The sequence below is a fragment of the Denticeps clupeoides genome, unplaced genomic scaffold (assembly GCF_900700375.1).
Source record: "Denticeps clupeoides unplaced genomic scaffold, fDenClu1.1, whole genome shotgun sequence".
Taxonomy (NCBI): Eukaryota; Metazoa; Chordata; class Actinopteri; order Clupeiformes; family Denticipitidae; genus Denticeps; species Denticeps clupeoides.
The window spans coordinates 201,958-216,603 of NW_021630106.1; the positions used below are offsets into that span (position 1 = coordinate 201,958).

Sequence of the window (14,646 nt, forward strand, 5' to 3'; positions counted from 1 at the left end):
TTAAATCCTACAGTTTCTCTTTATTTAATATCATCTGTTTTAGACTAATTTTAGACTGATGGGAAAGTCTTTCATTTGATGCTGGGGCTGCATCTGAAAAAAAGCAACCCTTAAATCAAAAAAATAAAAATGTAGTGGTGAAGGTTTTTTTTTTTCCTTTCTTATTTAAATGTGTAAAAGACGTGTCTTATCTATACATGTTTCTGCAGAAATAAAAATCGTATTGTCAGCAAGCAGTCATGAGTGGAAGAACGATCAGGGGGCGTTAGGAGAGAAGTGGTTTATTTCCAGAGAGGAGACAGGGGGAGGAAAGAAAAGAAAATGGAAATTAAGAAAGAAGAGTGGCAGGTCTGAGGGAGAAGTGTTAAGAGGTGGGGGGGGTGGGGTGGGGGGCGGCATGTGAGAAAGTTTATGTGCTTGTGTGCGTGTGTGCAAAGAAGTGTGTGTGCATGTCTAGGTGTGTGTGTGTGTGTGTGTGTATGAAAGGGGAGTTGTTCAGCTGCAGCACTTGCTCTTCAGTCCTGTAACACCACCTCCGCTGCTGATGTCCACGTTTTCACTGTTGGGTTCTTTTACAGGCGTCTGCATTACAAACACACACACACACACACACACACACAGACAATGTGTTATACACACAGGCTGCACACAAATTCACTACAACGTTACATCATACATTTTCAAGAAACCACATCCAAAGACAATAAACATATCAATAAATTTTAATTTGTGCCCACGATTTGAGCAAATTAATAATAATAATTAAAAAAATGAGATAGACACCTTTCTGAGAATGTCTTCTGCTAACGTGAGGAATGCCTTCTCGATGTTGATGTTTGCTTTTGCGCTCGTCTCAAAGAATCGGATCCCGTGCTCCCTGGCGATCTGCAGTGGAGAGCGAATGGGGGTAAAAGGTGAGGGCTAAAATAAGAGGATGAGCAGCAGCAGAGGCCTACGGCATGAACAGGGGTCAGATGGTCTGTGAGTGAGTCACTTTTTATGATAATTCACTAAAGATATTGAAGCCTTTAAAACCAGGGAGAAATATCCTGATATTATCCTACTGTAAATACTTTTTTTTCCCTCTTCCAAACGTCGTATACGAAGTTGAAATGTAACAGGGAATCTTTAACACAGCACAGGCACTAAATATCCTACCCCATACATTGTATTTTAAACAATAGTAAAATTAGCAACACTAAACACATTTTCAGGAAATTGGTAAAATGTGCAAGAAAATGTGTATTTAGGGTTGAGTTGCAATACTCAAAAACCGCTACAATATGAACCTGTATTTCCCCTTATATTTCTTAAGACTAATAAGTGCTCATTCTGTGCATGTTTTCTGTTTATCTGTGTCCTTACTTCATGTTCTTGACAGCGGAGGGCGCTGTTGCATCTGCGATTCATCGCAGACTGTCTTCCTCATTTTTACATGCATAAATACTTACAGGAATGCAATATGCATACATATTTAAAGCACTCAGGTGAAAATAAAATATGGAGACCTCACCTGTTCTCCCTTTGCCTTTGGTACGATCCGCTTGTCTTCCATGTCACACTTGTTGCCTAGCAGCATTCTCTCAACGTCTTCGTTTGCATGCTGAAAGGGAAAGTTCAAATCATATATCAGCTTATTTATAACTTCTTAAATAAAACAAAGTTATACAGAGAATAAGACAAAAAATGGTTTTGATGACTATGAAAACATCTAGAAAAATTCTAAAGAAAATAATAGCTAATTTTATTCTGCCTACTCCTGTACACAGTAATACTCAGTAGTTTATATGGCACACGCCTTCACATAATTCATGTCACCATCATACTAATCACCCTCAATCACAGCAGATTAATTAATAAATGTGATATTTATGAAGAATGTCACATTTTTAAAAATGTTTTCTTTGATAAGTAAACAATTATGACTATGGCATTCTTAGTGCATGGGGCAAATTGTGAAAGGCAAATATTTCAGTGTATAATGGGTGTCAAAACTGTGCTACATTTCAATAAAATAATATTTATGCAAAACCAATACCAAAGTGTTGCGGGATCAAGTCCCAAACCGACCGTGGTGCCACTGAGGTCCCCTTAAGCAAGGTACGGAGGACACATTTTTACTAGTCGAGGGACTAAAAGCTACACGAGTGCTGTTAAGTTTAACATATGATAGTCAGTACTAGTTAAAATGTGGTGCATTGTACCAATATTTAAATTAAGCATGATGCACTACTCAATATAACACATATAAACTAAACTTGTATGTCTTGGTTATGAAAATTTGCTTTGAAATTCACTGAAAGAAGTAAAAAAAAATTACATCGCAATTTTACATGATTTCAAATGTATGCAAAACCTTCAGTTTTTTTTTACATTTTGAAATGAAATAATGTTCCACATTATTATGAGCATCCATCTTTTAGCATTTTAGTTTCATTTTCAAGAGAATCAGTTTGTTTAGACAGCCGAAAGAGAAAGTATGAAGACTTCCTGTAGTAGATTGTACCTTCACACCAGTAGAAATAGGTACATTTATTGTATGATACGTTGGTCAACAGGCCACTAAAAACAGAAGGAATTAAGAGGGCCAATTTAGTGTAGGGATGCACTGGTCTGACAAGAGTATCTGATATCTATCCAATAATGATTAAAATAATTGGATTGGCCCACTATTACCAATAGCCAATCAAAAAAAAAAAAAACATTTATATGCATGCACTACATCCTGCGAGTGCAGAGCATTTAAGTTGCAGAGACGCTCCGTGAATCTCTCTGAACAACATGGTCTAAACCTCTGCGTGATGTGACTCATTTACTGACAACCAATAGAAACCAAGCATGGAGGCGGGCTCTCAAACCAAGATAGACCTAAAACGGAAATAATGTGGTATAATTATTGTGTGGTCTGACACACAATAATCAATATTTTCTGATCCTTGTTACACTGAACAGTTGATTCTTGATAGGATGTGTTGTTTGTATAACCAGTTTACATTATGATTTATATTGTTTGTTTTCTGTAATTTGTGATCAATAATAAAATCTAAAAGTCCTGTTAACTTTGGACATGTTGTAACCCAAAATGCTGGTGTGCAAATATTTCTTAGTTGAATATTGTTATAAATATATACACATATGAAGTATCTACACAATGAGACGGTTTATTCATTAAATAAATTGAATGGTGCTGGGGATCGGACTATTTCCAAACTCCAGGTATTGGTAACGGAACTGAGAAAGTCGGATCATGTTTTTAAAACCTTGTTGTACATACTGAAATGCAACCTTGAACCAGACCCTCTGATGGCTCTTTTTGGTATCATTGAAGAGGAAGATAAGTGTCTAACTCCAGCTAAACAGCGTTTGTTAATCTTTTGCGACACTCCTGGCCAGGCGCTCCCTTCTATTCAAGTGGAAGGATTCCCCGTCACCCACTCACGCCCAGTGGCTCAGAGATATTTTGTCCCCTGAAGAAGATTCACTACTCAATCCGTTCTTCAGACTTTTTTCATATACATTTATAGTTTGATTCCATTCTTATTGAATTGTTTGTTTTCTTTTTGTTTTTTTGTTTCTTTTGCATGCAGGACCAGCTCCATAGTCCCTTTTTTTTTTGGTATCTAGCCTGGTATCTTATGCATGTAAAGCTGGCTTGGAGTCAGGGAGGGGGGGGTGCTATAGGGTTTATAAGGGGGTTATAAAATATAAAATTGACAGTATATTGAAACATTGCATGTTTACCCTGTTCTATCCCTGTTTAAAATCTATAAAAATATTGTTGAAGGAGAAAGTTGGATCGATGGACTATCAAGAAACATTCAATATAAAAATTAAGTCTCCACCCAAAAACCATCTTACATTTTCATAAAAAGTAATTCCATTCTTTTCAACAGCATATTATTTGGCCGGTAATTTCTGTTTTAGAACATCGGGCATTGAATGGCAAACCAAATACCCAGTTTTTCATGGTGGTGTGACGTTACCTCATCAATGTTTCGCAGCCACTTGCTGATGTTCTCAAAGCTCTTGGCATTGGTGATGTCATAGACCAGCATGATGCCCATGGCTCCTCTGTAGTAGGAAGTGGTGATGGTGTGGAACCGCTCCTGACCGGCAGTGTCCCTGAAAACAACACCAAAAAATAACATGCATAAAATACAGAACCCATTACAAACAAGACAAAGAGAAGGTGAATATCAATATAGCATTGAAGCCACCCTTAGTATACACAATGAAGCAATAATAAGCTTTCACCATTTATAATAAGCTTTATGCCTAATTAGAACAAATAATAAACTTTGACCAACTGTTTAAAAATCAAGGTCATGGTTTTTTAAATAATGACATACAATACAGACAGAACATAAACAGTAAAAACCAAGAAACAGCTAACCATTAAATTGTTCGACGCAGCGTGAAGAATTGACATTATTAATAAAAAAATTTTTTTCACCAGTTACAGAGACATTTCACTGAGGTTAACGCTGACCCGCCCTGTCTCACCATGCAACTCTGGGCCCTATTTAGCAGATCTGGTGTAAAGCAGGAAGCAGAAGGCGCAAAAGACATTTTGCCATTTCGGCAGAACACACACTGTCCTCCTGGTAAACAGGCCTGCTCCAGCGTGAAGTGCATCTCACACTGAGACACCATGGCAATGCCTAATTAGAACAGTCAACTGTATACAGTGTGTAGGCAAATTGCATCAATTAGCGAGATGTTTTTGTCATTGTGACACACTGTACCCATCACCCTTACTGAGCAGCCGTGAAAGGCGCCCTTCAGCTTCCTTTCCCGCTAGGCCACCACTGCCATCCGATCAGGGGATGACATGAAACCGTTATTAAACAGGTGTTTTATTGTTTTTAGAATAACATTTACAGCCTTGCTAGGAATATTTAAAGGGTCCCACAGCCCTTCCAGAAATGCAGTGTCCAACATGAAATTGCACACACAGTCATTTAATTTGTAGGATCCGGTCACATGACTAGAAAACGGTGGAAAGTGTGGTTTTAAATTGGCATTATTAAAAAATGATCTGTTTTTTTCTGCATTTAATTGTGGGTGCACAACTTTTCGGAAATCTTAAACCTTCTAATGTCTCTCTGACACTTCAGTTTCCATATAAATAAAATAAATGTATGCATGTATAGAATTGTCTACTTTTAAAATGTATGTTCTGTGTATACATGTATAAAACCAGAACAGGTGAGATTATGTATGATTGCCCAACCCAGGGCCCTTAATCTGAGAGTAAGATTGCTGTTAATCCAGAGTAGTAACCTAATTAGCAGCTAAGATAAAGAGGTCTAATAAAGCTTACACAAATGTCGGAATAGAAGAGAGGATATTTAGATCTACCACAATACAAATTCCATGTAGAACAGGCCAATCAAAACTTTTATGTTTGTAGTATGAACATTGGACTATTTTTTTTGCAACCTCTCACCCCCTCACTGTCCAAAATGCCCTCTTGAAAGGAAAGCATACTACAGCACAACATGGCAACCTCTAAGTATGTATTGAAGGGTTTAGCCTGATCATTTACATTTGTGACATTTACCAGATGTCCTTATCCTGAGTGACTTACAGTCAGTAGTTACAGGGACAGTCCCCCTGGAGACACTCAGGGTTAAGTGTCTTGCTCAGGGACACGATGGCAGTAAGTGGGATTTGAACCTGGGTCTTGTGGTTCATAGGCGAGTGTGTTACCCACTAGGCTACTAACAACAAAAGTATTCTTCATAGTCGAACAGAAATACGACTTCCTAACGTTCCTTGTCTCCCTCAAACTCTAGAGCTCATGTGGACGTGGACCTACTAGCACAGATGCGATATGTACCCCGTCTCCGAAAGCAGACAAAAGAAAGTCTTGTTATCCTAACTGCATATTAATTTTGCATTAGTCTCATGGCAAATGCATGCAGCAATTATCCCCACCGGTCGTGCCAGTTCACCTCAGACAAAACATGAATTAGTGTTTCAGGACCTTTTATCACATGCATGGTCATGTAATCGGAAAACATGGACACAAGATAGTTTGTTGGAAATATGATGAATTTTAACAATAAATTGGAGGAGAAAACAGAAATAGATATTTAAAATAGATATTTTATATAGTTAAACAACAACTCACCATATCTGTAGCTTGATCTTCTTTCCTTGTAATTCAACTGTTTTGATTTTAAAATCAATTCCTGCCAGTAGGGGAAAGAAAAAGAAGAATTCATTAGTAATGCGGAAACTAAAAAAAAAAAAACAGTTGTTTTTCTCGTCATCACGTTCACATGAACCCTCTGCACATTTACTGATGGCGCGGATGAGCCCGGAGCCAAGGCCCTGACTGGCAGGACGACTGAAGGAAGTGGCTTTAGCTTGGCAAGCGATATCAGAGGCTGGCTCAGTGTCCCGAAGACACTCGCGGTCAAGCGACGAGACGGCCTGAAGCCCCTGGCCGCCGCTCATCGCGCGGATTATAATGCCACTCCCTGGAACAGCATCGGGCCCGGGTTGCCAGGGGTGCGTCATGTTGACTCGCCCGGTACGGTATAAAACTGCTTTGGGACGGGGGGGGGGGGGGGGGGGGGGTGTCCAGGTTAGGGCTGGTTAGGACAGCGGCTGGCACTGGCCTCCGCTGCCCGGTACCATCCTCAGTACGCTCGGCACTTCAGCGCCATTTGTCTTAATCCTCTAAGTCCCGTTTCCGAGGGACAGCGTGGCAACAGTGGCTCCTTTGAGAAGTGGGAGGCTGACCAAGAGTGTGTGTGTGTGTGTGTGTGTGTGTGACTGGTTGTCATCCCTCAGCTGGTGCACAATGGCTCAGTCTTTCTCGTGCCCGCAGTACGAATGCGAACGATCTGCCGACTCATGTGTGCACAGGAAGCCCTTACAGAACATCAGTTAACTCTGTAGTAAAGTAAAACATCGCTTTTGACAGCACCACCATGCACCAATATTCATACATGTTGTGATGAATTACACCACTAATACTACACAACCACACTCGCGCGTGACAATCTGGACTCTGTAAATGCTCATTATTAGTTGCGGTGTTGTAATATTTTATGTAAATGTAGTACAGCCCATGATACAGGTCAAAGTTAATGCATAATAATTATAAAGATGAATTATGTCTTCTGTTTGTTTAATTGGCGCGTTTTCTTAATTTGTGGGAAAAAAAAAAAGGTGTCGGTCAGCCAAGCTTCTGTCCTGCATGCCAGCGCGTAGATAAGGAGCGGCAGTATCGAGCCGTGTGGATTTTATGGGGAACGCCGAGGAAGGCTGACTTCCAGCCAACCGGCTGTGCTCGGGGCGAGGCCCGCCATTATTCCCTAATACAGCCTGACTCACCCTTACACAATACGGCGGCTACATGCAGACCGCGCCGGATCGCCAGGCGAGGAAGGGACCTCGAGTTTCCTGTTCATGAGAACGTGACCAGGGGAAAGGGAGGAGACTTGAGCCGGGAGAGTAACGAATACAATAGTCCATCCCAGAGCCACCGAGATCCCGGCGCTACACCGGGCCAAATTCGTAAATTTCTTTCGGGGGGGTGGAGCCACGCCGGGCAAACATTGGCCTGCGGGGCGATACGATCCCAATATTTTGCCAAAGAGAACATTGCCAATCCCAATGCCGCAAGTCGGGTCGATGCTCAAGTGTATTTCCGTACAACAGCGGTGATTCCATCTTTAAAAAATGTATCATGCTCCAACCCATTTTCCCCCCTTTCGACAAGACTTACCAACACATCACAACTTCTCCGCCCTTCTTTTCATGATTAGTTACTGATCCTTTTTAAAATATATACTTCTATCTCTGTAATGTGTAATGATGTAGCGGCATGCCGATTTATCGCCCCGTGACCCCTGTTCAGGGTGCAGCGTGTGTCCATCGCATTCCAAAAGGACTCGGAAATGATCCACATTCCACCGGAACCCGGGTCACATCCGTCAGAAATCTGATTACAGCGCGACGTCACAACTCTCTGCAGTGGGAGCTCCAACCCGCGTGTTTACATTTGTGACATTTACCAGACGTCCTTATGCTGAGTGACTTACAACCAGTAGTTACAGGGACAGTAGGACATCCTAACGTTCCTTGTCTCCCTCAAACTCTAGAGCTGGAACCCGGGTCACGCCCGTCAGAAACCTGATTACAGCGAGACGTCACAACTCTCTGCAGTGGGAGCTCGAACCCGCGTGTTTACATTTGTGACATTTACCAGACGTCCTTATGCTGAGTGACTTACAACCAGTAGTTACAGGGACAGTAGGACATCCTAACGTTCCTTGTCTCCCTCAAACTCTAGAGCTGGAACCCGGGTCACGCCCGTCAGAAACCTGATTACAGCGAGACGTCACAACTCTCTGCAGTGGGAGCTCGAACCCGCGTTGTCCTCGGCACAGGATGCCGAGTAATAAGATACAGTACCGCCCCCCACAGCTCAAGCTGCGTCGGTGCTCGTACCTGTACGGAACAGATTTCCGTCAGTCCTGGAGGTTGTACGTTTACTCGACGCTGGCGGTGTTCAAATTAACCTTCCGCGTCAATGCGGTGCAGAGCGCAACCGATTAGACCGTTAGGACGTTTCTGGGCGACTTTCATGTAGTGGGTCCAGTGCCCCACTAGAAGCTGGCCGAACGTTGACCGCTGCGCGCCGTGGCTTCGTTCTCACGCGACCGCTAGCATTACATTTACAGCATTTATCAGACGCCCTTATCCAGAGCCACTTACAATCAGTATTACAGGGACAGTCCCCCCCTGGAGCAACTTAGGGTTAAGTGTCTTGCTCAGGGACACAATGGTAGTAAGTGGGATTCGAACCCGGGTCTTCTGGTTCATAGGCGAGTGTGTTACCCACTAGGCTACTACTAGGCTACGAGTGTGTTACCCACTAGGCTAGCATCAAGGCGGGAACGGAGGAGAAGCTGATCAGTCTCCGAGTGTCCAGACAACTACAACACGACATGACCGTCTAACCGGCGGTTTCGAAATCTGCACGTATTCGTTGCTGCTGAGCCCTGCTTTCCAAGAAGCCTCACAACCCTCGGGGCGAGCGCAGCACATGCGGTGTTCGGTCCCAACGCCACGTACAGTCTGCACTCAGCCGCTGGACCAGCCGCTTTCTGCTCATTGTAGCAAAGTGTCCACGCGGGTGAACGAGGCCGTAACTCCGGTATTACAAAAAAATCGGGTGAAGTAATGGAGAAAAACAGAATAATTCATGTAACTAACTATCTAATAAAAACACAGATAAAAAGCCGCCTGGGGATGAACGGGGCATTTACAGCCACGCTGAACACAGAATGTGAGTCCAGCATACGACTCCCAATTCCCCTTTTCCCGCTGGCTCTGCAGAGAGCTTAGTGTACAAGATGACTAAAATGGGCGTGAGCAATACATGTATTAAACAAACGGACGCTCCTTGGACACACGCGATTTACTGACTCCTGAGCTTTTATTAACTAAATAAGCATTATTTAGTTATGTAAAATGTACACCAAAATCACATCATGTCCTGAGCGAGGAACAATGTCACTAGGGTAACGGCGCCAGACACGCCCAGGGCCGGGTGTGGACCCCAGTGACAGTGACACCAGTCAACCCAAAATTTCCACAAATGAGTATTTATCAGGGAAAGACCCAACGACGGAAATATTCGTTCCATCAAAGTTTTTCTTGCTAAATGGAAATACCCCGGCGAAGGTGTCTGTCCGCAAATTCCTGCGAAGATATTTGGCGCAGAGTAAAGAATCCCGAAAAAGGAGGCGAGAGTCCAGAGGGAAGACAGCGGCGCCGCTGAAACCCGAGCCGTAAACACAGAGACGCAGAGACGGGTGGGCGGCCAATCAGAGGGGCCCTTTCGGGAAGTGGGCAGGAAACTGAACGTGGCGTCCTCTCTGCCGCACGAGCAGGGACAGTTTGTTTAAGGAGGAGACAGGTAGTCCATCAAGGCTCTGATGTCTGGGCTCCTTCACCGCACCCCTCCCTGGAGACATGGTTGGAGCCGAACGTTAGGCGTGTTGAAATTAATTTCATAAGACGTGGCCTATTCTGCATCGGTGCTGTGTAGAACGTAACAAATTATACCAGAATCAATAATCAAAAAAAATAAAATATTGGAATCCTGGAGGGAAAGCACGATAAAATATGAACAACGCAGTGTGTTACTTCAATATTTTACATAAACTGTACAGCTGAATACAAAATAAAAAAAATCCCAAAACTCCTCACATCATAGAAATACCTGTCATGTCAAGGGCTTATGGGTAGGATTCTGTAGGATTGGCCAGATATTGTTTTATCTGGTATACGGTTATGCTATATGTTGATGTAAGCGTAAAAAAAAAAAAAAAAAGATTATTATACAACTTCCTGCTGCGGTGCCTGTGCTATGGATGCATTTCATCCTTTCAAAAACGGTATACAGCGCAATATATATATTCACATTTACATTTACAGCATTTATCAGACGCCCTTATCCAGAGCGACTTACAATCAGTATTTACAGGGACAGTCCCCCCCTGGAGCAACTCAGGGTTAGGTGTCTTGCTCAGGGACACAATGGTAGTAAGTGGGATTCGAACCCGGGTCTTCTGGTTCATAGGCGAGTGTGTTACCCACTAGGCTACTACCACCTCATATATATTATATTACACACGCACAGTCTTAAATTTATATGGCAATATGAATTTTATGCCATATTGCACGGTCCTAAATGAGAGTGATTTAGCCGAGATAGATTCCGAACAACAAATCTACAGCCACGCTGGGCGATATGGCAAAAGAAAATTATGCGCATTCCCATATCAAACAGTTTATTAACATATAAAACCATGAAGGCCGCTGGCCTCCTCGTCACAGTTTCCAGCCAATTCGCTCTTTGCTAGTTTTACGCTGTGCACCACGTCACGTGGTACTGCGTGCATTGCTGCTGTATTCTGCATGCTCCTGCATGCCTTCACTTGCGCCGAGAAACGAAAACACGCGCACAAAAGATGCTCATTTCCATCCTGACAAATGCACAAAGCTGACCACTGACATGAGGCGCAATTCTGTCGCAGAATCGCACGGCCCCGAAAGGCTGCAAGTCACCCTGCACCGCTGCTGCCGGAAAGTTCTTCCCGGGCCCTCGCGCGGCAAAATGCACAGCGGATGAAACCGGAGCTCCCGCTGAAAAAGGCCAAGGGAGTACAGCTGCTCCATCGCTCCCAGTCCCATCTCAGGCGCATCCGGAGCGGCAACTTCCCCACCGCGCCATTAATGAGAACCAACGCTGTTCCTCATCCACGGAGAGAATGACGGTGCTCGCCAGGAGATGTCGAGCCAGCTGGTTGGGGTGGGGGGGGCAGCCCCGCCGTCTCCATATAGCGCGGGGAAGTGGACCAGCAGGAAAGGTCCAGCCAATCGGAACAGCCCAACCTTTACGTCAGGTTAGAACCTTATTAAACAACGCCACCGCTGACATTTGAATCTCCTGATCGTGAAGTCACCAAAAGACTAGCGCAGGTTTTCCCTTACACACACACACACACACACACACACACACACACACCTGACACTGGCATCTACCGCCAAAACCACACACTACGCACTGAACTCGCACATTACAACAAAACTGATACCGAGGAGGGCCAATGAATAAAAATAATAATTTTTAAGGGACAGAGGCTGCAAAGTCATCTGACGCGAAACAAAGCCTTCGCACATTTCAACAAACTCGTGGCTTCATAAAGTGAAACCACTCATCTAAAAAAACGACATTAAAACTAAGGGATGGACTTGTAGAACACCCTGAAATAGGCTGGTATAAATTCATACTTTCAGAAAAAGCGATTATACCCTGACAATCCTGTAACTGACCAGTATGAGTATGATCTAGTCGGCTGATGTAATTATTATAAAGAAAACTAGTTTAAGTATAAATAAAAGCGGGTAAAAATCTATTTTAGTACGCATGCGCAAAAAAAAAAAAAAAAAAAAAAAAAAAAAAAAACTGAAGGAAAACAATAGTGTTTATGGCCTTTTGGAAGATTGGAATATATAAACTCACAACTACAGTCCGCACAGAACGAATCGCTTCTTCTGAACGGCAGTGGAACCCGCTGACGTCCCGGCCGCCTGTCACGAAGCACGGAGGAAACATGGCCGCTTTATCCACGCTAGCCGGGCCTAGTGAGCCGCACAGCCCGCCAACTTGCGCCACACGACGCCGCGACCGCAACGCGAAAACGTGGCGGACCGCGGACCGATAACTCGCGGCCGACAAAATAATAATAATAATGATGATAATTAATACGCCGAAGCGAGGTCCGCAAAGCTTGAGCTACGGGCGGCGTGTTAGCATCGTGCTAGCATCTTCGGCAGGATACAAAACATTAGCCGGCGCGGTGGCTTCAGGCTCAAACATGTCGGTTGGAACCACGCGGGCGTTTTTATTGCGGGTTTCGCCTCAAACGCCACATCTTGCAGAGGATATTCACACTGGCTAATAAAACAAATATAAGATGAAATTAAACAGAGGGCCTGTTTGTCGGCCCCGCTTCGCACGTCAGTCCATTTAAACTGCGAAGATATCGATAAGTTGCATTTATAACACGCACGGATCGATCCGCAACAAACTGGAGGTATTTAGCACGTTTCGTTCCACGTTCCCCCCGCGGCGTGCAGGAAAAAATCACGGGCTTCGGTTGGGACTTTTGGCGAGTTGACGAGAACCGCGTTTCTCCGGACGGGCTGTTGAATAAAACACGGCGATGTCGGAAATATGAGTTCATTGTTTATATCGCGCCGCTATTCACACAAAAAAGGTCTGATCGTGACAGGTACCGCTTTTCGGCGTAAACATACAAATTACGTGCAGGATGAGGAGACGGTCCCTCCTGTTTTCCGGGGCCTTCGGGTGTCCGGTTGGAAACGTTAGGGATCGAAATGAATCGGTAAAAAAAAAAAAAAAACAACGAACGACGCTACAACAAGTGTTAGAGACGGAAAGGCGTCTGACCTATGGTGGAGATGAAGGTGGTGTTGAAGGCGTCGTCGGAGAAGCGGAACAGCACGCAGGTCTTCCCCACGCCCGAGTCTCCGATCAGGAGCAACTTGAACAGCAGGTCGTACGTCTTCTTCGCCATCGGGGGAAACGGGTGTCGGCGTGACGGTCCTTTTCTCTCTCTCTCGGCCTTGTGTTTTGTAAAGGATTTGGGTGGGTTTTTGTTTTTTGGGGTGGGGGGGACAATCCGGCTGGTTACCGGGCCAGATGCCCCAAAAAGCGGCCACACGACCGGGCTGAGCGAGCGGATTTTAATAGGGCCTCCGAGCCGGCTGGCCTGTCCTGTGGGCTAAAGGCTACAGCGATATCCCCCTTATTTCCCCCCCACGCTTCCTTTTCTCCCACAGAGTCGGGACAAAATGGCTCCCCTCAGCCCGACTTACTCTTTCTTCAAACTACAGGCGAGCTAATTCAAATTCCTGGCATACCGCTTCATTCCAGCCGCTTCCGACGCCGATCCGGGACGGGAAAAAAAACAAGAAACGCGTTTCGCGAGGGGTGAACTGTGGAGGAGAAAAACGACGAAGGGTCCTGCAGCTCTGGATCCTGTTTTCGGAATAACCTGAAAGCCGAAACAGAGACGACCGCCGTCGCCTTCGAATGGAGCCACCGAGGCGACACCCTACTTTGGCGACACGCCTTTCTCCCGCCCCCTGCGTGACGTTCCTTCTCGCCATTGGTTGGAATTTCTGCTTTTTAAACCGAGCTCGAACGGTGATTGGCTCTTCGGCGGACCGACGAAAGGGGCAAGAGGGCGTTACTGACGCGCTTGTGTAAAAGGGCAAATGTTACTGCCTGGCCGCTCCGGACATGTCGGCTCCGGCCGCCTCGGGCCCCGGCCTTTAAGCCACGACGGCTGCGGAGCCAAAATGTCAGCCAGTTTCCCGGCGGGCCCTCTCTGCCTGCAGTGGTCTGTCTTGGTTTGTTATTTGACATGGTGACAAAATCCAGCTGTGAGTCACCAGGCACGGGTGTGTCCCACGGCCATTTAGAAAACTGCACAGGCGACAAAAAAAGAATAAATAATAAAAAAAAGATTCAAAAGGGACCATAAGTGTTCCCTTGCCTTGAAGAGGAGTGTCGGTTTGAAGGCCATATCAGAAGGCCGACAAGTACACACAGTACCCCATACTACAGAATTATATGCTTTATTATTAGTATGTTTATTGTAGAATTGTACAATGTGCAAAAGGGAGTTGTTGACCTGTGTAAAACGTCCCCGAATGACCAAGTAATGTTTGTATGTAGATGTACACACGCGTACGCAAACGTTAATCATGGCCGGTAAAATGAACGGCGTGACGTTGGTAGTTCATGAGCACTGCTGTTGGCTTTTAGACCATGTGACATGTAATAATGCCTGAATGCATTATTACACAGTTATTGCTTTTAATTTGTCGGCTGAAGCAGAGAGACAGCGTTACGTTGCCATGGGTAAAAAAAAGAAACTGATGTATTAAGCTGGAACCATGTTTTTGCACACCTGAACTTATTCCCTTACATTACATTACATTACATTATTTATGAGGCACATTAAGTGCTTGCAGTACTTTCTGGAAATGCGCGGAGTACGTCATCGCGTTGTTTACCGGTGG

General features: G+C 44.5%; 1 protein-coding gene across 1 annotated transcript; it reads right to left on the reverse strand.

Annotated features, from left to right (window-relative positions):
- LOC114783667 (ras-related protein Rab-10) lies at positions 1 to 13,663 on the reverse strand. The gene is made up of 6 exons (XM_028969169.1): positions 13,007 to 13,663; positions 6,137 to 6,197; positions 3,984 to 4,122; positions 1,514 to 1,603; positions 784 to 885; positions 1 to 582 (listed from the first exon to the last, which is right to left on the reverse strand). Exons 1-6 carry the CDS (start codon positions 13,131 to 13,133, stop codon positions 496 to 498), a joined length of 606 nt encoding a protein of 201 aa, XP_028825002.1. The 5' UTR covers positions 13,134 to 13,663; the 3' UTR covers positions 1 to 495.
- Between the last annotated feature and the right edge of the window lie 983 nt (positions 13,664 to 14,646).

What these genes read in the sequence shown, in the direction of transcription:
- LOC114783667 (XM_028969169.1), bottom strand. Translation starts at nt 13,133, where the DNA reads ATGGCGAAGAAGACGTACGACCTGCTGTTCAAGTTGCTCCTGATCGGA. An exon ending in AAGATCAAGCTACAGATATG is followed by an intron (nt 4,123 to 6,136) that starts GTGAGTTGTTGT and finishes TGTTGTTTTCAG; the next exon opens with GGACACTGCCGGTCAGGAGC. An exon ending in GGCTGCGAAACATTGATGAG is followed by an intron (nt 1,604 to 3,983) that starts GTAACGTCACAC and finishes TTTCCCTTTCAG; the next exon opens with CATGCAAACGAAGACGTTGA.